Source organism: Haemorhous mexicanus, chromosome 5, assembly GCF_027477595.1.
Source record: "Haemorhous mexicanus isolate bHaeMex1 chromosome 5, bHaeMex1.pri, whole genome shotgun sequence".
NCBI lineage: Eukaryota > Metazoa > Chordata > Aves > Passeriformes > Fringillidae > Haemorhous > Haemorhous mexicanus.
Genome location: NC_082345.1, coordinates 10501027 through 10526965, shown reverse-complemented (window position 1 = coordinate 10526965; position 25939 = coordinate 10501027). Strand labels below are relative to the sequence as shown.

General features: G+C 41.0%; 1 protein-coding gene across 14 annotated transcripts in view; it reads left to right on the top strand.

Moving 5' to 3' along the window:
• Positions 1 to 17002: 17002 nt before the first annotated feature.
• MYBPC1 (myosin binding protein C1) overlaps positions 17003 to 25939 on the top strand; it is a 69624-nt gene continuing 60687 nt past the window's right edge. For 4 of the 14 annotated variants that reach the window (XM_059845858.1, XM_059845856.1, XM_059845857.1 and 1 more), the window contains exon 1: positions 17003 to 17295. In XM_059845858.1, the coding sequence (XP_059701841.1) occupies positions 17271 to 17295 (25 nt within the window). In that variant the 5' untranslated portion in view covers positions 17003 to 17270. The remainder of the gene's footprint in view (positions 17296 to 25939) is intronic. The other 10 variants (XM_059845860.1, XM_059845859.1, XM_059845866.1 and 7 more) reach the window with 4 other exon arrangements.

Sequence of the window (25939 nt, the reverse complement as noted above, 5' to 3'; positions counted from 1 at the left end):
TTATTATGACTATTCCATGTTTAATTGCTGAATTATGTTGATCAAAATCCATTTTGCCTTGTTATGAAGAAAACACCTGGGCAAAAAGATATCCTTGAAAGAAGCACAAGGACTTTCTGTAAAGACACATTATGTGTGTAAAGTCTTTGCTTGTCACGTTATTGAATTCTTATCCAGATATTATTTAAACTGTTTCCATAGGGCACAGGTCTGTTTTATAAAAACCCACCCACTCAGATACCATATTAAAACAGGCTATCAGATTTCTTTGGCATTGTCTCATTCACAAATCCCCTTTGGCTTTAAGCCAATATGTTTGTCTGCTTTATCCAAGTAAAAATAGATGCTTCTCTCAGGTTTTGCTAATATTCTACCTGGAACTGAAGTCAGTCTGCCAAATCTAGAGTTACCCAGTTTTCTTTCTGGTTTCTTTAACAACCACAACATTTCTGTTCTTTCCGTTTGTCTCTTTTCCAACTTTTGACATTTACAGAAGCTTAGGCTTTCTTCTGATCACATGCAGAAGTGTCAGTGTTGCTAGGATAATTTTATGCTATCACCTCTTCAACAATAGCCTAGGCTTCTTTTTTTGTCATTATCCCCTTGTAGGAATTAAGAATTGTCAAATTCTAAATCTCTTGCTGTGATCCTCTTGCATCAGCGCTGTGCTGTGCTATCCTTCTCTACAAAGTCAGGGTTTCCATCTTTTTTTCTCTCTTTGTCTGGTGTAAGAGGACTAGGATGCAGCTTTTGTGCAGAGCTCTTGGGAGCAGGTGAGAGATGAGCTCAGCTGGGACAGGAGCGAGCTGGCGGTCTGAGTCGGAGGCAAACCTCCGAGCAGAGGGATCCTCCTTGCATCACCCTTGTTCCAGGAGTTACAGGGAAGAGGGGAAGCAGTCTGTCACTAATCTGCTTTCTCATGCTAGCTTAGCCACTCTGCAGGACAGGCTGTGGTGAGGGAGCAGAGCCAGGCACTGCCAGTCTCTTCCTCCCCAGCTCTGAGCTGTCCCTACCGAGGCTGCTCTCCGAATCCACGAACCCAACTACTGCCCCTGCTGTGTGCAAAAAGCTTCTCCTTCCTCTGATACTTACTCTGAATTAGACAGCTTGAGAAGTGCCTAGTTATACTTTTAGTAAGTGCCAAAGCTGCAGTGATTATTCAAGTCTTGTCAGAGCCTCTTGGCTGGAGTTATCATGAAACCTATCATTAAATAGAAATCCTGTGTTTTTGGCACAATATGTGCGTCTAGTTTCTAGCAGGGAAACAGCTGTCCTTCCTCCAGAGCTCTGGCCTTAGTCAGCAGTGGGGAATAAAGAGATAAACACAAATTAAAGAGACCTTTAAAACAGCATGCAGGAAAGCCTAGGGCTGTTGCAAAAGCTTGGACCCACTCCTGTTTTATCTGACTTTAGATATGTCCTCTCTGATTTCCAAGAGCACAGTGACTCCTATGCAAAGTAGCCCTTGCCTGCGGCTGCCCAGACAGTGGGTGCCTCCTGCCTTGTGATTCCAGGGATAGCATGAAGACTTCCATCGTGCCATCACCTTGACATCATCAGGAACAGCAACTGCTCATTCTCAGTGTGATATATTACTCTGAAACAACATAAATGTCAACTGGCTGCCTGCACATAATGCACTGGGAGAGCTCAGCATTGCCCTGAGCCTTCAGCTTCGTTCTGGGCCAGCTGAAGCCCTGGTATCTTTAAAAAATTAAACAGAAGTAGAATATTGCAATGCAAGTAATAGTCAAAATCAAAATAGCTTTTTATTCCGTGTGCCAACTCCTCTTTCACGCTGCTAGGAGGATTTTCCATGCATTTTTACCTCTTGTGCCAGCCAGTTTTGCATTGCTTGTGCTGGTCCTGGTCATTGGCATAAAGCTGTATTAATTTGTCTCAGAATTCTGTCTGAGAAAATGGTCCCAAACAAAACCCACTAAATTCTGTTTCCTCCCTCACTGCAGTGGGTCTCTTGAGACACTGTTTCATTTCGAGGAAAATTATTTATAAAAGAAGTGAGATTAAGTCTTTGTGTTGTCATCAAAAATCAATCAGAAAGGCAGACCATGGCTGTTCTTGAACAGATCTATGGCAAAAAAAATGTATAAAAATACTAAAATTAAATAGGAATCTTTGTATTCTTCAATAAGTTACAAAGAGTTACTATTTTTCTGTAATGACTTCAACAATTTTGTAAAAGATTAGTTCTTTTCACAGAAACATGTTTGATACACCATAATTATCCTACTTTGAAATTGCATAAATAATTGTTCATGATAAATCTGCTTAATTTTAAAGGGTAAACATAGGAAAACTAAAGTTTTAAAAGTTGTCTCTTTAGTAGGCATAACCTGTGTTCTACTATTGACAATAAACCTATTCCTTTTCTTCATCTCCTGGCTGGGGTGGTGAAAACAGATTTGTGACTGTTCTCAGGACAATTCAGAAACAGCAGATTAGAGCTGAGCCACCAGATATTCAGAGATTAAATCTGAATGCATGGCAGTCAGTTTTAAGAGAACTATTTCAAGGACTGATTACAGTTTAGTCACAGTAACACAGAGCTCTGCACAGCCTGCAAAACCCCTCCCAATATCTAGCTAACCTCTTGTCTGGGTTTTGCAGCCTGTACTGTATTCCTGCCTGCCACAGCTAAATCTGCTACCACTATCCAGTTTAAATACAGGTAGGTGTCCTTTAAAAAGCTAAATTTACATGGCAGGACCTACAGTGCACTCACCACTAGAGTGCAAATTCTTGTCTTGAAGTTAGTGGACCTATTCTTGCAAACAGAGTTATTCACACATTTGGTGTGTTCACTTGGTGCTGATATTGTGCATGGGGCTCTTTTTATTACATGGTCAGAGACAGCATTTTGCAGAGCTTGCATGTGCATATCTGCAAATTTGAGTAATATGCAAAAGTGTGCTTACCATGCATAAAACTAGGATGTAAGGCTTCCAGGAATATTGCTGAAGTAAGAAGTATTGCCTGTTATCGTACTCTTGAGAAAAAAAAATTCAAACAAAAGGAAAAAATACTGTACTCATTAAATGCTCCCATTGCACAGAAAAATAAATTCTAGTAATAGCAAAAGATTAAGTTGTAAAGATGTCTTCATTACACTGTGTTATACTATATTTTGTGGTTCTCTTATATTTTCTGTCTAAGTTGGTTTTCTTTTTGCCCTGCAACAGGGTATTAGCTTTTGTTTTCTGGTTATGAGTTCCTGGGCAATTGCTCAAAGTCAAATGAGCCTGGGGAATTGTGCCCATAATGCACTGCAAGAAACTCAATTTTTTGTACCTTTCTTCTGACACCATGGAAGCTGCATTTACCAGAATAATTTAGCAAGCACAGATTTATCGTGATGCTTCAAAGTAACAGCAAACCTCTGACAGCTGCAGCTGTTTTCAGAGCCTGTAATGAAATGGAAGATGAGTCAGACTGACACTGTGCCAAGGGATACTGCCAGTGCAATACAACCTCCGTGATAGCTCCAGTGAGGAAGGCAATGTCAGTGAGGAGGAGGTGTCTGGAAAGGTTGAGCCAAAATATGCCTCACTGACAGATCTGCAGAAAGGAGCTCCATCCCCCAGAAGGGAAGCTGGTGGGTTTAAACCTGTTCAGCTGGGTTAGGCACTATCAGCTTCCCCAGCTGAATGGGCAGCCCAAATCTGCTGTGCAGTGCTCACTGGAGAATGTGCTCGAGGACGTGCAGCTCTGCTCGTGGCAGAATCAGCAGGTTTGAAAAGCCTCACTGACTCAGAAGGCTCCTCCAGTGCCTTCTTCCAGCAGCTTCACTGCGTGAAATGTTGTGAAAGAGAAATCTGTGGGGACTGGGAAAGTGAGACAGATGAACTGCATTAAAGTTGTGGGCTGCACGTGTAAGGTAGCAGATTCTGAGAGTTTGCTTCAACAAAAAAGGGAAGGAAAAGTTGAAAAAGCAGCTGTGATGGATTATTCCATCAATAACACAACAGCATCTAGGGAATTAAACCCATCAAAATCTAAAGGCACAATCCAGTAAACTTTGCTATAGAGAAAATACCAGAAAGCTATGAGGTTTTGTAAGATAATTGCCCAGTTCTTGGCACTATAAGCTTTTATCAAATGGTATGGGCAACCTGTTAAGCAGCTCAATTAATGCAATCTGAGATACATATGCAAATGTCCAAAGGGCATCCCAGATAGGGATTACTACAAATTTAGGTATTATGCTGTTATTAAGGAGGAGAGAGAGCACATTTTGATCCCCCCAGTCATCTCAGTAAGCACGCTTTGCTCTTTGATATGCTCTTAGTTGCTGAGTATGTAAAATAGTACTTAGTGTGAGCTTGCTGGCTCCTGGTAGCACCATTTACTAAATAGTGACAAAATTAAGGGCCAGTATTATTTACAGTAGACCTTTCCTCAATAAGTTCGTCAGTTTTTCCATGCAAAATGCGAAGGGCAGAAAGGTTAATTTAGTGTCTAGGGCAGGATTAGAAACCAGCTTTATAAGTATACAAGAGCCCTGCATCCTGTCAGAGCCCACTTAGTCTGTGACGTTTGCTAGTATGAGGTCCCACAGACAGAGGGTTAAAATACTGTTTAATATCTAAATAATTAAACAGACAGAGGGTTAAAATATTGTTTAAGTCATTTTCTGGCTAACTATAAGCAGCTGAATGTTCCTTAATGTCTGGAAACACAATGGCTGATACACACTTATTTTTTGGTGTAACTGTGGATGGAACTATTTAGACTTGTGAAAAATGGACACCTTCCAAGACAGCAGAATTTTTTTTTTTTTGAAAAAACTTTTTCTTCCTTCGTAAGAATCAAGAGCTGACCACCCTTGCCTTCTTTCTGCAAGTGCTAGGAAATTACACTTTTACCTGGAGGGTGGAAGAGTTTCTTCGGAGTATTTTTGGAGTATCTTTGGATTTTTGCATTCTCTTTGAATTCCCAGAGGTCCTCTTTCCTCATTCCCACCAGGGAGCACTGCTAGGTTCAGTGGGCTCAGTGCCTGGGGAGGGGCACACCTGTGTGCAAATGTGTGTTCCTACACCACAACTGTGTGGCTGACTGAACTTGCTGGTTGTATCCTGCTGCCTTACAGTGGAGCTGTTTCACTTGTTCAGTCACTCATATGGTCTTCAGGCCAAATACCCCCTTATGCTTTAACTTCATTTTGTAACCCAAGAGAGGCTTATCTACAAAATCTCTCCAATCTTTGGTACTTTACATTGCTTTGAATTTTCCACTATTTGCTCCTTCTCCATGCCAAATTGCATTTCATGTTCTCACTCTCCCAAACCCTGAAGGTGCCATAATCCAGACTTCACTTTCTTTGCTTGCATCTGTTTCATGCTACCTATCACAGCACTCAAATGTTTTCTTCCACAACTCCCTCTTTTTCTGAGACCTCTTGCAGAAACAGAATAACACCTTAGTTGCAGTTCATGAGTCTTTCATTTTCTTGTTTAAAATCATCTTTAAGCCCTTACTGTGCTGAAAAGAATAACTCTCTCTGAATTAAGGCTATGTGTGCCAGTACACACAGACATCTTACAGACATCTGACTATCAGGACAAAGACTGTCATCCTGAGATTTAAACAACTCCCAGATCAGGATAAAACTGACCTGTGAGCTGTGCCACAGGCTTCTGCGGCAATAGGGGGAAGAACACAGGGAGAAGAACACAGGAAAGAAGGAAGAAGAAAGACTTTCTAGGCCATTGTATAAATTGTTCAGTTCCTGAGGATGCCATGTCTATTCCAGTTGTCAGGCTCAACACCTTTAAGTGATGAGGAAGCCAGAGGCAGACTTCTCCCAGTTAAATGATTTACATTATCACTGACAAATGGAAATAGAGATTTTAACACATTTTCCTCAGTTCTGTTGGTATGAACATTACAGCAGAGACTGGATTGTTCAGGGTGACAATGATAGAGGACAGAATTAGAAATTCTGCTCTTCATATTCACTATTAGGCTGTATAAGCTCTCTTGGCATACCTGTTTATTTTCAGTGCATTTCAGTGTTGAGCACTGTCTAACTGAACTGGCCAAAATGTAGGACCAAGGTTTCTCATGAGCCATAGGAGTGGTTTGTGAGGAATACTCATGAGAAAGAAATATGGCACCAAACAGTCTGGGACTCTGGGCAGGGAAAGGGCTGAACTGCACTGCCTGCCTGAGAAGCTTGTACAAAAACACATTTTCAACCATCTAAATGATCAGTTTACTGCTGATATATTTCAAGCAATAGCAATTTTTTGAAAATTTAAATCTTGGGGAAAAAAAGTTTGTCATGCACATTAAGATGCCAGTAGATAGCACACAGTCTTCCTGCTTATGCAGTTCATGTTCAGGGAAAAAATCCTATTGAAGAAATCCCAGAAGGGTCATTTAGCTGGTAATAAGAAAGCAGTGATGGCATAGTGCACAAATGCTGATCAACCCTGTTTGAGCTTCTCATGTGTTTGTATTGTTATGGTTCCAGACTGCTAATACCCTAAGCCTCAGGCTCTAACTTGAGCAGGAAGGATTTATTTTTAGAAGAAGAATTTTTCCCATAGAAGAGTGCCTGCAATACCATTTTTTTTTTTTTTTTTTTAATAAAGCATACAAATTACATTTAAAAATTGCCCGAAAACATCACTGAGAAAGGAGTAGTCAGAGCCCAGACTGTAAAGTCTGGACCCTGGGATGCACTGCACTGCCCACAGTGTGTCCAGGAGGTGGAGAAGAGGTGGAGCTGGGTGGCTCATGTCTGCACAGATGAAAGGCTTTGGCTCACACACAATTCTGGGGGTGCACAGCCACAGCCAGGGTGAAACACTGAGCTGGGCTGAGCTGCTGTGGCTGCTCAGGGAGAATCTGCACAAGCACTGGGGTTTGGTACACAGGAGCCAGCTGAGAAGAGCTCCTCCTTGTTCCCCTGAGGGAAATAACATATGAGGGCCTTACTTTTGGGTATCCAATACATTGTTGCAGTTTTGAGCCTAAAAATGTCTCATAATCATTAATCTCTGTGAAAGATGCATTGGGCTCTCTGGGTGTCTGCACTGGAGCACTGACATATGGGCTGGTCACTTTAAGGGGTACCACCATCAAATTCCAAAATATGAGCTACCTTACCCTAAAATTCCCTTCTCCATTGCTCTGTAAACCCCATTTGATGGGTGGTGGTGCCTCAAGATGGGCGTCTAGTGGCACCAGGGGTGTCTGCAGCTGCTAAGTCATCTGACAGGGATGGATTTGGCACCGAGGACCCAAACCCTCCAGGGGCAATGGAAGGCTGTGGTGCATACCAGAGGGCTCTCTCAGATGGCTGTGTGAGATCATGTCCAAGCAACTGAGCTGAGACCTGTGACCAGAACTCCACTGACTCCACGGCTGGGAAAGATGAGTTCAGATGCAGAAGCTGGCACTGCACGCAGCAAAACTTAAGCACAAGGGATCTCACCCCAAAGGCCAAAACAAGTGCCTGTTCTGAATGTCATATGTGCAACCCAGGGCAAAAGTGAAATGTATCCCCCTGGGATTTCTCTTCCAGGTTTTAAAGATCCAGGAAGCAGTGTATACCTCAGACTAGGAGTCAAGGACAAAGACCAAAAATCACATCTCTGGGCTCCTGTCTTTGATCCAGTACCTCACGTGAATCATCAAATACTACTACTTATCTGTGTTTATTCCTTTATATATGAAATATTCTTTCTAGACTATTTTAACTGGGCTGTTTAGCTTACTATCACCAGGCTGTTTGTGAAGCTTAGTTAATGCAGTAAGTCCTTACTAACTGATTCTAGCAGTCTGTTTTAATTTTCAATCTTACCAATGCATGTAACTTTTTGAGTTACAGCCCATCTTTAACATTATTGCTGGATGACGTCCAAAACCTTTGAGTCAGAATCTTTTGTACACAGGGTTTTCCCCAAGGAGATCTCCTCATCGCTCATTTAAAAGACATCACTAATATGCAGCCCAGTGCTGACTCAGAGGGAGCAGAGGTTACAAAAGCTTTGGAAACGCTGGTGCAGGGAGGCACTGTGTTCATGTTGAAGCCAAAAGGTGCTCATAAATGCAGCGAGGGTGCTGCCACCACATTCCTGTCATTCAGCCATTCAGATTAAGTGTGTCACATAAAAGATGACATCCCTTAGTGCAGAAGCACTAAGGGATGTTCCTTTCATCACATAATGTACTTAGGAAGAAGGTAAATCAACAGCATCTGTCAAGCTCGAGGGGAACTACAAAGCTCTGAGGGCTGGCCAAGCTCACAGAGCAAATGCACAAAACTGAATAAACATTGGCTTTTAGTGAGAAGGTGAAGGCCTCCACCAAGGCAGAGATTCCTGTCTGATTGTCGCAGGTTTGCTTTGAGTCCTGCCTTTCCAGTCGGGTTCCTGCAGGCTGTGCTCACTCTTCTCAGTGAACCAACAGGACCCCAGAGTGGTTCACTGGAGTTTGAAAGGAATTTGGCTTTTTTCATCCAATACAAAGGAAAAAAAAAGATTTGGATAAATCAAATCTCTCCCTGAAACTGATGTTTTTGGAATTAGGAGACCAGTATACAATAATTCACACATATCTCTATTATCTTCCAGAACAGGAAGTGGATGTTTATAAACTGTGGACCTTGGACACAACGAGGATATAATTTCCTGTTAAACTTAGCACTATGTGTGTGTAGGTTGCAGCTAGGAGAGATAGTCCCACTCTCCTGCCATGTGCTCCCTTTTCCTCACATCTAGTGATCACAGGGCTGATAGAGGACATTGCTTCAGCAGAATAAAGTGCCTCCTGCTCCAAAAGAGCAGGATCTGCTCAGACCAGTAAGCAGAGCTGACTCATCCTGCACAGCTCCAGCACAAGGAAGGGCAGAAGAAGGAGGAAGAGAGAAGGGAAAGGAGAATGGGCCATCCTGACTGCAGCAGTCCACAACAGCACTGGGTGATGTGTATCAGGAAACTATACCATGAACATGTCAAACTATACCATGAATATATCAAACTATACCATGAACGTGTCAAACAAATTAGCCAAGGGTATTATCTGTTCTAACTGTACTGAACTTATGCTAAGAACAAGTGTTGTAATAGAAAAAAGATAATACCAGCCCCAGCACTTGGCACCTTTTATTCCATCTGTTCATGTGCAGCAGTATCTTTCAGGCAGTAGAGATTGTAATAATATATCATGGCAGCAATTAAGATTAATGTTCCACTGTGCAAAGTGGAACTGATGAACACTCCATAAGTTCCCAAAGGAAGCAGAGAAGGTGTGATGAGAGCTGTGGGCTAAAAGATTGGGATATCAACCCCAATCTACCAAGACAGAACTAAGGTATGTCCCAGTTAAGGAAGCTGCTTAGGGTCTTTTAGACACCTGGGAATTGAATGTATTTCTGTTAAGTACTTTCACAGGATTATTAAAATGCAAGGGTTACTTGAGATGGTGGTAATCTGAATAAGAACAGCCACTTTGACAGTATTTCCAGGCTATCAAATAGTTAATGCCAAAGTTTTCAGCCCCGTTATGGTGGGATTAAAACATTTTTCTTTGAATGTTAATGAACTTTGACACATGGGTTTATATCATTCATTCTGCCTACCTCAATGAATCTTTAAAACTTGTAAGTCTATAAGATTTAAATTTCTAAAGGAGAAGAAATAAAATAAATAATTTAAATAAAATAAAGGGTTTTTAAAATATAAGTATATTTCTAATACTTTCATTTGGAGTCTGTGTGCAAGCATTTCCTGTCATGGAGGGTGTGCATCTTTGGGTACAACAGGTGCCTGCAGAATAGTGGAACTGGAACATGTTAAAAGTAACCAGTAGGGAAACAGACCTAGAAAAAAGAATTCGGGAAAATCGGTGCTATTGGTGAGCTAGTTATGGATTTCAGGACTTTTTGGGGCTAAATTTCCACATTTTTGGTTTTTTTCAGACTGCTAATAAGACAGATCAAGCAATAAAAATAATTTTAAATGAATCCACCAGCTTCAGTGGTAAAATGTTATATGCATATCAGAAAACAAAAAAAAAAAAAAAAGCAATTCTGAGAGAGGAGCCAAGATCAGAGGCCTTGGTTTTCAATGGTGAAGGGATGTTTACCTCACCCCAGCCCTCACTGGCCTGTGCTGGACACATTGTTCCAGTGTGGGACACCATAATCTGCCGGGTCCAACCATGTGCTCTTTGTAAACTGCTGAGGTAACTCCACATGCTTAATGAGGAGGTCAAACCAGGGCCAAAGAAACTTCTGCTTGGTATCCTGCATCTGGCATTCCCAATCAGATTCCAATAAACTGGGGCATGTAAACCCTGCATGGGTCTTGCCTACCTAGGTATAGCTCAGGTGAGGACCTGTTCCCAGTTTCACCTGTGGAAGCAAGAACAAAAACCTGGGCTACAAAGTCTCTCTCCTCTCCTGGCTGCATGGTCATCTGTCACCGTCATATTTTCTGGAAAAATCCCTTTGCCAGGATTTCTCTCCTGGGAAGCTGAGAAGCCTCAAATAAAAAGGAAAGCAATAATTATCTGATGCTTCTCCTGTGTTTTGCTGCTTTGGAATGTGGTTGGAGATTGTTAATCCAACATGTGAATTGTTTTGACTTAATGACCAATTGTGGTCCAGCTGTGTCAGGACTCTCTCCAGAGTCACGAGTTTTTCATTATTATCTTTAAGCCTTCTGTCTGTATCCTTTCTCTATACTTTAGTATAGTTTAGTATAGTATTCTTTAATATAATATAGATCATAAAATATTAAATTAGCCTTCTAAGAACATGGAGTCAGATTCATCATTTCCTTCCTGCCACGGGGGACCCAGAAAATACCACAGTCATCTTTTAAATTTCTTCCTAAAAACAGTGTGAAATAAGGCCTGCCTCTGTTGAAGAGCAGTGGCAAAGCTCCCATCTCTTTTCCTTTCTTTGTAGAAGCGTCGGGGGTAGGACAGTGGGGACAGATGGAGACAAGAGATCTCTGAAGCCAGGTCTTGGAACTTGTGCTTTATTGCAAAGGCGTGGGTGCAGGGGCCCTGCTTAGGACTGCCAGCCATAGCTCGAGCAGGCCTGAGAGAAGAGAGTGGTAAAAAGGATGAGAGGGTAAGAGAGTAAGAGAATAAGAGAGCAAGGTTCCCGTTACAATACAATAAATCTTCTTTCTTGAATATTCTAATTCTCACTACCCAATCTAATACAAGACACAAATTCAATAGCATTTACCTACAGCCTATAAGAATCATTACATTACCATACTGTGTTACATTTTAAACCCTAAAAACTGCTCTTTGGATCCCTTCTGCCAAGCTGGTAGGGTCTGCTCTGACCCTTGGACCTGCCTGCAAGCAGAGGTATTGTTTCACCAAGAGGGGACTACCTTCAGCTGGCCATACCATTGTTTTCCAGTTGTTCTGTAACTAAGGGATCTCAAAGCTTGCTTTCATTTCAATCTCGCTTAAAGTTTCCATATTCTCAAAATCTTTTACCAGACAATCATATTTATAAGGCTTTCCTATTTCATCTTCCCCAACATTTCTTATCAACCCTCATCCTAACATTTTCTGACTGATCCAGCCAAGCAGTTGGCAGAAAGAAGCTGTTCTCCTTCCTCCTCCTGCTGCCCTGCCTGCTGCCCTGACCTAGGCACCAGCTCTTGACTTTGGTGCTGAGTGCCTCAGAGCCCTGGGATTTACTGTCAGAAAGGAAACACTCTGACTGCTACAGGACACCACGGGGCATGTGTTGCTTACACAGTAATGTCACCCTCTGGGTCGTTGTAAGGCAGAAGGTAAAGCTGGCAAGTGGTGTTTATCTGTCAACGACATCTTGTACATGCCTTGAAGTGCCTCCAAGCCGACTGCCTTGGAAAAAAAAATCCAGTGCAGGCTTTAGAGTCTAATCTTCCCTCATCTTGCTAGATAGAGTAAGGCCCCATTTGTGGATGCTACATCAATATAGAAAGTATTTCTTAACAAAGGTCATGTCTCATTTACATGGAAGAAAAGTAGGGTGCATCACTGGGTAGGAGAGTTTTTTTCCTGGCAAGTCTACAGTGCAAGGCTGTGATTAAATTGAGCTGGCCAGGTAAATCCAGGTGTCTTTCATCAACACTAGGAAGTTTAGCTAAGACACCAGACAAAAAGCAATGCCTTCACAAATTAGATGGGGACTTAAAAGGTAGCAGACACAACACTCTTCCCTTGCAAAACCAGAAGTTCTGCATTGCTTTTAGTTGCGCATTTTTTGGTTTAATGCTTTTAGCTTTTCACTTTTAGCCAGCATGGTACAAATGGAAATAGTGTAGTTTTTACTTTTTATGATAGAAAATAAAAAAAAAATCAGCAGATAGCAAATATCACTTATAGCAATAAATAAATTCACCAAAATCTATAATGTCCTCCATATGATTTCAAAGAGCCCATGTGGCAAAGGCAGGATTGGAGCAGAAAATGTCCTCACTATGGTGCAATTCTGCTGCAGATGTGGAGCATTAAAGAAACTTTCAATTCTGACCATCCTTTTGCCTCATGAGAGGGAATTTGGGGCTGGGATGGGGCTTGGACACTCAAACCTCATTCCACTATCTCCCTGGATAAATGTATTTATGTGTTCCTCCTGATAGGAGGGGAAGCTTCTCTGCTGCTGCTTTTTGTCTTTCATCCTTCATTCTTGGGCTCTGTAAGTAACTGTTTCCCAAAGGCTCCAAAGCTCCATATATTAAGGCTGATGAAGAATTGTTTTGTCTTATATTAGACTTCAAAACTCTGGACTCTTTATTAAGAACAAAGCCAGGATGCTGTTTATTTTTTAATATAAACACATATTAGTGAGCTGGGAATTCTTTCCTGTTCTCATCTACACTAATCGTTTTTGCCTAGCATTCCTATTTCAAATGATCAGATTTTCTCAATATCAATGAAACTTTTAAATGGAAAAATTTTTAATGGAGACTCTCAAGTTGGAAGGGATCCATAAGGATCACAAGGTCCAGCTCCCTGTTCCTCACAGAACTACCTAAAACTAAATCATGTGGCTACCATTTGGTTAAATACTCTGGTGAAAGATTTGTCTCTCGGGGCTTCTGGGAGTGTTCTGATCCCTTGGCTCAGTGACAAGATGAAGATTTTTCTCTGACAGCAAGCAGACAGGCACCTAATGGAATAGAGGCAGAAGTAAGTGAGAGAGTCTAGTCCTTGAAATAGCAGCAAATATGAAGTTATTGATGCAGATCTAGCAGCTGCAACTGCAAATACAGCTCTGGTGTTTGACCAAGGGAATTTATTAAAAACAGACAGGAGGGGATGATTTAATTATCTGATGCCCTGATTAGCAGCCATTTGGAAACTGCTCAAGGAGCTGAAGAGAGTTAAAATAGGATAGTCATGCTTTGGAAAGAGACCACAGAAGATTAATTGAGGCAGGCATGGAAGGGAAAGGCTCAGAGAGTTTTACATGTTTGGCCCCTGAGGTGGTGCAGGAGGAGGTCTTATGGTGGCACACAAAAGCCACTGAGGATAAATTTTGTTCAGGAGATGTTCACTTTTTGGGAGGGGTAAAGCACAAGGGCACAAGGCAATGAGTGCAGGGGGAAGAGCAAGTTATGAGGAGGGACATTTCCATCCTGTGAGGACATGAGGCAGCCTGTGCAAACAGGGGTGCTTTTGCAATAGTGTGAGTTAATGAAGGGATGGCTGGGGATGCCAGAGCCTTTAGTTCTATCTGCTGAGGTACAGAAATGAGAGGTGATGGGCTAGAAACAATGTGGAGCTCAGTTCTTTCCACCTCAGAATTTCTGTGAAGGCTTGGCTCAGTCATTTGGTAAAGAGGGTTGTGGCTGAGTCCAGAGGTGCTTCGTGGCCCTTTCACTTGCTCAGAAGCAAGTGTTCAGCACAGAGGAATTAACTGCTTCCTCTCCTGGTTCAGCTCCTTCACAAGGTGAGGTGTGATCAAATCAGGTGAGTGGTTACCATACATAGGAAAGCAGAGCAGGATGGCAAGAAAAAAGTGGTAAAAAAATTAAACTTCATGAAATGAATGGAGAAATGCATTTAGTAACAGAGAAGGTACAGGTTGTGAGGATGGATAATTGCAAGCATGTTTAGACATCACTGTGATCAAAGAAGCAAAAGCTTAGAAGTTGCCACCAAGCATTTCCTTCTGTTGTGTATTTTTTTCTTTTCTTTTGGCACTCTTAAAGCAACCTGGACAATGGTTGGCCAAAATCAACTCATCTTTTCTATGCAGTGATAAGGCAAGCTTGATGACTATCATGGACTCTGCCAATGTGGAAAAGAAGTATAAGAATGGAAGTCCCAGTAGCACCAAAGTACTGATTGTTGCAGCACAAGTAAAGTGGGGTCACACTTGTGACCATATTTGTGCAGGGAGAAAAATAAACTGAAATTATTAGGTCATCTTAAATCAGAGTGTGAAATACCTGTAGGTGCTTGAGGCAAGGACTCATCTTGGAATTAGACTGGAAAAAAATAAAATATGGATTACTTTCTTAGGAAATTATCTACTTTCCCTGTCACTGCCAGTGCTAAGGTACACTGAGATATCACAGTCTAAATCTACCCCAGCAGCACCTTCAATAATAGCACTAAAATTTACATTACAGGAAACTTGCAGCGCAGGAATGTTTTATCAGAGTAAATGAGAACATGACATGAAATGAATGATGATGCAAGTATAATGTAAGGGTGGGAAAGAATGAAAGGATGAGCAAATCTTCAGATGGCTGCTGGTCCACAGTTTCAATTTACATCATGCAGCTGAAGAGCCTTTTCCTTGCACTCACAGCTGGCCCTCACAAAACAGAGACCTGCAGAAGCACACATCCCTCCATTGACTACAAAGGCAAATACAGTACTGCACTATTTTTTCTACTCATAACCAATCTTCCTCCCTTCCTGCCTACCAGAGGTTATAGAGCCAATTTAATTTTTCTGCCTATGCCTATACCTGTAAATAAAGCAGGGCTAGGTTTTGATTTCGAGTCTTGTCCTATGATTATAACACAGGGGGATGGTTAGATGTACCATTTTGGACCAGCCAGCATTCTCCCACCTACACCTAACCACAACTTAGGCACATCCAAGGACCATTCCCCGTACAGATTTTGACTGCAGTCTCAAAATTTAAGGGTGGAGAGGAAGTTTGGCTGTGCAAATGAGAACACACTTTCACTTGGTCCAGCAAACATGATCTCAGTACTGATTAATTTAGTAGCTTAAAGGAAGAATATGAATAAGATTCTGTCTTTCTGGATATCCTTCTTCCTCTTGCTGTAAAGGAAGCCCTTTAAGGCTGTAAGGATAAGCACCTGCCACCAATCCTCTCTCACTGTGAGATTGCAGTGGAGGTCCTCTCTAACCCACCAGTAGTGGAGTGTGACCATAGTTTAATCCTGTTTGTATTAGCAGGAATCTCCAGAAGCATAGTTCTCAGCACCTCTTGGCACATGATGGGTGGAATGCAAAGCAAAATATCTTTGCATCTTACAAAGGGCCATTGAGGAAACCCCAGGCTGGAGAGCATCAGCAGCTGCTCCTCATCCCGCTCTGGTTCCAGCCATCCCAGAGCTGGGATGTGGGCAGAAGAAAGGAGAACAATAAAAAGTGATCTCTGCCTTGTTATTAATTCTGTTCATACTGCTGCCACCGCGGTCACACAGAGGGACAAAACCCCCACTTACCTTTCCAGGGCAGCATTCTTTCCTTTCCAAGGACAGGAATTATTTCAGTGATATGAGCAGCTTTACTTTGATAGTGGTGTGAAATAAAGGAGGAAGATAGCTTTAATACTCCTTGTTTAAGTTCTTGTAGAAGTCTTGCCTATCTCTGTATTTTACAGGCACATGAATTGGTCAAATGATAAGCACCACATTGAGTAGAGCAGAAAAAAATCAGATGATAGTCTTTAAAAAAGTAGGAACAAAATGCCCATCCTTTGTAAGATGTCTATAAAAAAGGGTAAACAGCCAGGAAGAAAAACAGATTGCAGAGGAAACCCTCATGCATTGGCTACAGAATAACCAGGCACATGACTGCTATGACATCTCCAAATCCTATTCAAAGATGTAAGATAGGTTTTCTGTAACATTTGGCTGCCTTCATACACTGAGCACTCTTTCTAATAGCCTAGTTCTTATTGATACCTGATTAATGGTATGAACATGTGCTTCAATAGCATGACACCTTTGAGGACCACTTCATCTATTTTGCTAATTATTTCATTTTTTTCTCAAAATTCTTAAAGAGCATAAGTAAATCCTAGTACCCTCTGATTCACTTTGTGAATGACTCTGACCTGCCTTTCTCTTGCCTACATGTTTGTAGTCTAAGTGGGAGTCTAAGAGGAGGGCAACCCAGTGGCTCAGTTTAGTGGTTCTGTGTGTGTGCCTCAGATTGGATTTCCATTCCTTCTGTCTGGTTTCCTGGCTTGGCAAAGGCAAGCAGTGCTGGATCTCCTGGATGAGTGGAGAAAAGAATATCTCAACTCCCGGCAGCAATCTCTCCAGTTAATGAATTATTTATGCTGAAAGGAACATTACAGTCTCTACCGATGCCAAAATGAGAGTGGCTACAGGGAAAGGACCCAAGAAAATGAACCATATGTAAACAGAAGGGAAATATAGAGTATCTTCATTGCTAAAAACAGGAGTACAATAATACTTTTCATTAATACTGAGAGACACTCCTCACTCTGTCTTTGCACACCATGTTCTCTTGAAGGAAAAAATGATGTTAAACTGCAGGCACACTGCTTGTGCCTACTTGTCACTCTTTTGTTGTGGGAAGAGGCATGAATGTATAGAGGCATTTCCTACAGGTTTTGCAGGCAGGAGGGGCTCTTTAACAGCATGGCAGTCACTTTTTCAGCCTCTGTCTGCATGTGCATACGTGTCTGCAAGTTACAGAGAGGGACGCAGAGAGCAAGCTGTGCGGCTGAATTTAGAAAGTTATAGATGTTCTCATCAGCCCCATGCAATGCAGCAGAGATTCCTTCCAAAAGCCAAGGGAGCAGAGGCTGCAGACAACAGATGTGAAGGGTTTCCCATAACTGTCAATTTTCAAAGTGTTTGCATTGAAAAGAGAGGAGGTGCTATTTTGATTGATATTTCAGCCGCAGTATATAAAGCAGAGGAATTCTTCTTACCCTCTGCTTGTCACACTGATCTCACACACTCTCCGCTGGACTTGGGGCTACTACTTGCTGCATCTGAAAGGCTGAAACCCTCTGGGAATAAAGAATCCTTGTAACAATGCCAGAACCCACCAAGAAAGATGGTAAGCATGACAGAACATTATCTGAACATTTCTTAATGACAGGAATTATGGTATGCGCACACACGAAACACCTTTGAGACCACCTTGCAGATATCAGCCACAGATGATATTAAGAACAATAGCCACGTAGCATCACTAAATCTTTAGAGATCACTGATTTTTTTAGACTTAGAAATGACTTTCAGGCAGGGCTATAGCACAAACATGACTTTGAATGGATACTGAGAAGCTACTTGACTGGGAAAATGCTGTATTCATTTTTTAAGACTAGATTCCTGTAGTGCAATTTGTGTTTCTCTCTTCTAAGCTATCTAAACTCCGGAAAAGAGGGAAAAGGCATTTCTTGGGATTTAAAGAGTCAGGACATTGATATGTTTTTCGTGCAGTTTTCTAATAGTTATTGAATGGGAAGGATGTGCTTATGAAACAGTTTTATTGTTATGATGAAAATATATTCTATACATCTAAATGGATAAGTGAAGAATGTAGTAAGTTATTGTGTACAGCTTGAACTGGAATAATGCATTTTGTCACATTACAGAAATTGTTATTTTATGTTTCTAAAGGATAGTTACAGTCAGTAATATTGGCCCCTTCTGGGGTGCTATTAAGTTCATAGCAAAGAAACTGAGTATGTAATCTGAGAGACAGAATTGTCCCCTGGAGACTGGGGAAAAAGGTGAAAAATATTGAGGGTCTATTATTTAATAATTTATTTAAAAGCTAATACCGATTATTTTTTCTACCATTTTGAAAATTTAAGAGAAATAAGCCTCTTCTATTTACATTATTTCTGTAGCTCTTCTTGTATTTTTCTTTCAAATCTGTATGTTTTGGTAAGAATTTTTCTTGATTATTTTTTGACATCGACTATATAAAGAGCTTTTGCAAAGCCGTAATATGCAGACTGTATGTGCTTTTCAAGTATTGGTGAATGAAAGCTATACACTCAGCTTCCCTAACACATTCCCAAATGAAAAACTGAATTTAATCTTTAAGGTAATCTTTAAGGTATGGAAAGCATAGGTCATTAATTAGCATTTATTTCCCAATCAGTCTTGAAAGATCTTCCGGGCTGATATTTGTAGCTTGAATAGGTTTGTTTGATTTCAGACTGACTTGTCAGTAGTATTGCCTTTGAGCAACTTTACATTTTACAAGATTTTTTTGAAATATTTTCTGGTTTTGTGGAAGGTAAGAGCAGAGTAACTGTCAGGAACATTACTCATTTTTGGCACCTTCTTCAGCTAGGGACACATGAAAACTAAAGTTTTTGCACGACTGAGTCTTAGGCAAGCAGTATTGACAGCCCAATGGGATCACTTTACTCACTGGCCCTCCTCAGGGCTCGAGGACAATGATAGATGAAGTCTCCTTCTGAAAATAGCCACACCAAGTGCACGTATTAATACAAGAGCCTAATCCTCCATATCAAACCTAGAGCCAAGCCCCTTCTAGGGTGTCTTATTTGTAATTCAAATTATTTACACATGTATTAAGTGTCCTTTTTATTTGATCTGTTATTTGACTGGGTATTATACACTTTAATCAGAAAGCATTCTGTGCCTGTCAACTCAAAAAAAACCCATCCCTAAAATATTTATGCACTTTCAAAAGATATGTGCTTTGAAGAAAATTAGTTTGGAAGCTCATGTTTCTTATTCTGTTTAAAATTAGATTGTTTCAAAGATGTTCTTCCAGTGCTGTGATTACCAATGCAGCTCCATGTTCATGTTATAAAACAAGTTTAGCAACTCTGAACAACATTACATTAACAGTGGAACAAATGTGATTTTTAATGAGTCAGTATTCACGACCCAAAAATTATTGAAGCATTCTGCCTTAATAGAATTCACAAGGAGTAGAGAGCTTTGGAGAAGTGATGTGATTGGGTTGTACGCTGGTTGTTCCTTACTGCACCCAGTTTACTTGCAGCCAGGAGATCAGGGGAGTAACAGGTTTATATTATTGTACTTCAGGGATTAGCTTCTTCCTAAAGATTTTTTTGTTGATCAAGAGCTCCCCTGAGCTGTTGACAGTACTTGTATTGTAAGTGTGAGTACCTACTGTATCAGTGGCAGGAGAATTTGGTACCAGTAATAGTACAAGACAGCTACTCATACAAGTTCTACTCATACCAGCTCTACCAGTAAGAATTCAGAACATCCCATGATCATCAAATGCCTGTTCTCGTGGTCATTTCCAAAGCATCAAGGGTTGAAGAAAATTAATCAATGAAGGTGAATCCTGTACTGACTAATTCTGGAAATTACCACAGGAAGTTCTGTCTGAGAAACCTTTGGCAAGCTTTTTGAAGGACTACAATAGAAAATGGAGGGGGAAAAAGAGGCTTAAGGTTTCTGCATCACATGGGCACCTAAGCACAGTGGTTCTGCCATTTCCAACAGAAGCAACCTACTTGAATTATCCCAGACTCCTCATTTTCATGGTCCTGCAAATTAAAAACAGCACACGCAAACAAGTAGTTGAGAAATCAGAAAGTGGCTAACACTTGAATGTTTAGAAAATCTCAGATTTGTGGGTTTTTATCACTGCAGTCCCTGAAGCATGTAGCTTAATTTTTCGCAGACGCTGCTGTAATGAGCTCCCAGGCTTTTTTTTTCAGGCCAAGTGCTCTTTGAGCTATTCTAAGATTATTAGATTACCAAAGTGAGAAAATTCCTGACTTGGTGACAGTGTAGCCTGACAAAGAGCTCTTAACAAATAGGATCACCAAATTAAACACACCACTCAACTTAGAGAAGGTTGCTGGAGAGCTTCAGCCTGATGGAATTTGTCGCTGCAGAAACAGGCTTCCATAACTAATTATTTAAGGCCTTCATGGTACTCCTAAAAAGTCAAATCCTATGTATAAGATCAGCTGTAGCTTCTTTGTAGTAGATGGTCATTGGTTGTAGGACAGCTTTGTCTTGGCTGGCTCAAAATATGTGTGCAAGGTGAAGTTTACATCAGTGGGTTAACTGATCTCAGTGGATGACTGGGGTGTGACTGAGTTGCTAAAGGCCTAAACCAGTGCATTTAAATTTAACAGCCTTTAGCTTTCCTGGTGACTAAGAAAATAACCCTCCCTCATATAATTACTTCCTGCAATTTATTGCAATCACTCAGTCAATCTTTCCTCTCCCCCCCTTTCCTTTAACCAATACTCATAATAAGAGCTGCTCATTAATTAGGTGCCCTCTTAAGCTGTCACAGGCCATGACATTTGGACACGCTTTTGTAAAAGTGCCAAGTCTCTCAAGAGCAACCTTTTCAAACTATTTGTGGGCATCATCCCACAGAGACAGGTGCAAGTCTGTCCCCAGTAGGCAGCTCTGTAAATTTGCCTTATTTATTCTCCCCAGTCTAGGAAATAATGCATGGCCATGAGTTACCATTCCAAATTTTGAGCCAAAGTATTTATCGACTCTCGGCCAACTTCATTTTCTAAGTGTTTGCAAGTTCTGCTTGAATGATGCTGCCTGGAGCATCCACATTTTGGCAAGGACTCAAAATTAAAATCAGTCTGCCTACTTTAGACAGAGTTTCAGTAAAATTTTATTCAATCTAAAAATAGCATAGATGTAAAAGTTGTGAAGAAAACTACTTGTACGTACTGTCTGTTAGAAGAAGAATCTGTAACACATGAAGCAATTTGTGAAGGGAGGCAAACAGGCATAAATACCAGTGCAGACTGCTGTGGAGATATGGCAACACTGCTCTCCATGAAGACACCCAGCAGAAACACCCTTTACTTCTATTTGCTTTTAAACATAATTAGTTTTTTTTTCATTGTGAGATTTTTTTTTCTATCATTATATTCACAATATTCTAAATAATACAACTGTATGGTGCAGCAAGATAACAGTCACTGTCAAACAAGTCACTTAGTCATATAAATCACATAAGTAGATATGTAGAGCATCATTCCAGTGAGAAAATAATCTAAGCATGAAGGTTAAGAGGTAATTAAAGTCAGAGTTCTTTTAATATTATATTTTCAAGGTTAGACAATTTTTCATGCGTGAAAAGGAAGATAAATGGGAATTCTGCTTCACTATACAGGTTTGGCTTGTGTCAAAACTAAAACTGCTGATGGAAATTTTTCCTTAAAATTTGAGATCCCAGCATGTGAACATTTTTCAACACTGTTTGGTGCTTTCCATGCAGAAGACTGGACCTGTATAACCATTTTATATGGCACCACATGGGTAGCACAGCTGCTCTCTCCTCGCTGCATGGTGATGCAAAAGAAAAGCACACAGACACCCATCTTCTGCCATCATCGTTTCTCCTCTGCAGCATTGACTGTGGACTGCATTCCCATTATTTTTAGCTTGCCTCATTCTCATTCTCAGAGCCAAACCCACTCAAAGTCAGGGCTCTGTGTATCATTTGCAAAGCTCCATATTCAAATAGCAGGTAAATGAGTTTTGGTGGATGACGAAAGAGTGAAACCCTAACCCCTTATTTTCCCTCTCAATTCTTTAGAAAGTTTCTCTTCATCACCTCCAGCTAATAAATTTTAAGCCCTCCCCAAATGGAAAGCAAACTCACGCCTCAGTGCTGTAATCAGATCCCTGAGGGTGGGCTGTGCTCTCGCCCGGTGCCCCACGGAGCAGCTCCTCCTGCACAGATTGTGTGGTATGCTGGGAGCTGGGTTGTTCTTAGATTGCCTTTTCCCTCCTATTGCTAACTCCTGAGTGTGGCTCCCACTCTTCCTGCTGAGACACCAGAGCATCTCAGATTTATGCTTTGACCTTCCACCTCCATAAGCTGCTATGTTTCAATCAAATTAATTTGACTGAAAATTCACCATGATTTATCTTTGGGCTATTATGTTTTGGTTTATCATGGTGTAAATTGAAGGCACTACACTAACTTTTTTCCATTGTATTGAAGTCAATACAATGCATTGACTTCAATACAGTTGAAGGAGGGTAATCCAAGATTGATCTGCAACTTGCTGTTGTTCATACTTGAATTGCAAAGCTCGTCCACCCTGTGTGAAAAACAGTGCATCTGTGCACAAGAATAAAATATTTAATATTGTCACATTAAAATGAGAAGTTCATTGAGTTTAGGAGGAAAGCAGGGAACAGCCTTTCAGCAGATAAGAGAGCGCTTTGTACTTGGCAAAACTGAATTTAGCAAACGCTGTCTTTGTGCCTCCCTATACTGCACCTGTTGGGAAGATAAATAAAGGCCTACCCAGTTCTTTCCCCTCATACCTCCTAAATATATCACTTTAAGAGAGCTCTTAAAAAACCAACCATGCTACAGTACTCCTCTGTTCCATGAAAAACTGAATGAGTTTTTCCCATATTAATTTCAGGGGACTACAAAACAAGGTGGTTGCATAACCAAACAATAGCAGAGAGATCTGGGGGGGACTTCAGCTGGGAAAACATTTGTAGCTGCCTAACACATCAACAGTCCTTGGAAAATAAGCCATGGAATGTATTTCATGTTTCATCAGGGGACATCCAGAATGTTCCTTAAAGGGGAAGAGCAAATCAAGTTTGAAAATAAATTACCTGGGGAAATTTCCCTTGGGATAGGGATAGACTCATCATTTATGGGGATGCAGAGGTTCCAGTAAATTAGAGCTCCTAATTTAATAATTGCTCTAGAATGAAAAAGGGAAAAAGAAAGAAAGAAAAAAAAAAGAGATTGCTCTTATTCAGACACTAAAGTGACTTTGTCCTGAATGTAAAAATCTGTTAAATGAAGGACAAGACAAGTGAATAGGATCGTTAACTTCATTTGTAATTAGAGTTTTCTCAGTCTCACTGTAAGCAGTTTTATCTCTTGAGCCTGGGGAACTGTGTGGCTGAGAAACAGCCCCTTCTCCTCCCACCCAGCCCACTCTCTCTGCTCTCAGCCACAAATGAAGTGCTATTTCTGAAGACTTCAAGCAAAGGTTTTTCTTTTTCTCTGCTGTTAGAGAAGCCATAGTTGAGGCCATTTTTCCATTATTCCACCATCACTCACTTTATGGGGGAGGTTTTGCTCCTTTGCTTGGAAGAGCTGCCGATGCCTACAGCGTTAAGGACAGATCACCTGAGATGAATGTCCATGTTAGTCCATTGAGAATGTTGGTGACTTTGCAAGCCTTCAGAGATCCTAACGGTCTTTACACTGTCCCAGAAGACCTCTGGGTTAGGAACCAGATACCCAGCTGGAAGGATGTGCCAGCGAACTCGGTGTTCCCGCTCATTAAATCAGAGGTGCCCAGTCTGCTGCTACTCAGCTGACCTGCCAGCAGTTGACTAAACACAGGTGCCCCAGTGCCACATAAGATGCCCTGAGATACACAGAACACCCATCTTGGGCTGGCAGATATGACCCAGGACCCATGGGAGGCCTGCAACACCATGGAATAGCAGCTAGGAAATAGACGGCCACCCTAGAGGATCTGAGTGGCCTTGATCACCTGTGTGTACACAAATTGAGCCATAAGCAGCCATAAAATGTGAAATAAAAGGTGAATAAAAATCCAATTCCACTGATTGTAATGTCAGCTTGGACTCCCAGTTCTCATCATAGACACATTCATGTGCCTCCCTTTTTCTGAGCCCCATAAGGATGAGAGCTCAGGACTACTGTACAATTTGTTCAATTGCTGTTTAGGGGTTTTCTGCAGTGGGTAGTTTTGTAAGAAGCCAAGGAAAGAGTTATGTTCCATTATTATTTGCATGTGATACTCACATGCTCTTCCCCATAAATAAGGGAGTACATTAGGCTCAGATTACCTTGAGCAGAGAAGAGTGCACCCTTCTGTAGTCTATTATCTGCTTCATGCATTGATAAAAATAAAATAACGCAAATGAAAAAAGTTTCCTCTGCTATTTTTTGTTATTTTTGAGAATCTGATGATTTTGCTTGTTTCATTTTTATAAGAAGGCATCAATATATTTTATTTAATGGCTGCGTGTTTCAATCAACTCAGAATTAAATTGTTGCTCTCCTTTAATGAGAGGAAACAGAAAGCTGCACTCCTGTTCAAATCAATAGTAATTCATCTTCATCCTTTTTATACAAGCTTACTCTCACTTCCTCCAGCAGCTTCATGCTGTTAGATGAATGATTGGTTGCATCAGTGATATTTGTACCTATAGGCAAAAAACCACTTTTTATGTAAATAATACAGTGTTTCTGAATATTCTTACAGAGTGTTCAACAAAACACATGTAGATTTAGGAAACTCCAAGAATTCCTGTTTCTGGAATTTACACTAATTTTTTTTTGTGTGGTCTTAGCTCCTAGAGCTCACTGAACTAGCAGGTGCTCAGCCAAGAAGAAGCAACTTAGAGAAGAGAGTGAATTAAAGTAAAAATCCAGTTCTGTGTCCAATAGGATGTGATGCCCTAAGAAGGCATTCTAGCAAGCATGCTTTGGTGAAAATTTCTGTTAGCCTTCACCACTTCCTGGGATGCTGGAGGGACAGAAAGTTACTCTGCATTCAAGAAGTCTGAAGATAAATTTCTGCTTGGAAACCTCTCAGACCCTAAAATAGGCAGCCTACACCAAAGGGAGTGGTTTCTCTCTGACTTCCCTCATCCATTACCTGTGCTTGTCTTGCTATCAGCATCTTCACAGCAGTCAGTGGGACCTAGACTAAGGTGAAAGAGGATGTCTTACACCCACATGGCTTAGAACAGCCTCTTCTGAAGACCAACCACACCCACAACCCTCTCTGCTTCTTGGCAAAGTGTCTTTATGTGTATTTTCAGTCCAAAGTGACAAAATAACCTGTGGTCTCTGCTGCACTTGGCCATGGTGGTGTTAGATGTCATAATACTGAGATATTGCATACCCTGCTTTCCCTTAGTGCTAGGTGGAGGTAAATTCAGGACAGTAGATCTCCTTGAGTAATGTTGAAGGGCTGCTGAACAGAAAGCCAAATATGACAGAGTCTCAGAAAAGTTCAAAACTTAAAAAAAAAATCCACCATCCTAAAAAAAATTTTTCATGGAGTGAAGTTTACCACAGAATTGTTTGTTTCAGGAAAGGCTCTCACAAATATGATAACTTGTCAGTTGGTCAGTGCGTGTGTTTTTTCTGCCAGAAGGTGGGAGCATGGTTGGGTAACTCATTTCAGAGTTTAGAGCCCCTCCACGTGCCCTCTCCATGGTCCCAGAAGTGAACAGACTGTGCAGCAAGAAGGGAGTCCTGCTGTATCTTACAGCAATGATCAATGCAGTCACTCCTCTGCCTTCCCTGGAGATTAGGAAATAGTTCTTACATAATTTGCTCTCTCTGGCCCCGTCACTAATTGAAAATAGCATGTGATCTACTTCCTAGGGCAGTTGTCTTTATATGTGATGGCTCCAGCAAGTTATTTTGATCAGGTGATTGTGACAAAAAGTTCTGTTCTAATTTAATTCTCTGTAGGCTCGAATGGTGGTTTTAGGAAGCATTGGAAGCATTGTTCAGTAGTAGCATGATGCTTCCTGAGATGGATCTGTATTAAAATACATTCATCATGTCTTTGCAGGCCCAGAATAACTTCCTAATTTTGGTCATAGGTGCCAAGAGGAGCTTGCAACAATAGTCAAAGATTCCCTTTTCCTATAGATTTCTGTACAAATCTTAGCTCTGTGTATATAGACATTAACTGCAGACACATTTGCTCTAGTAC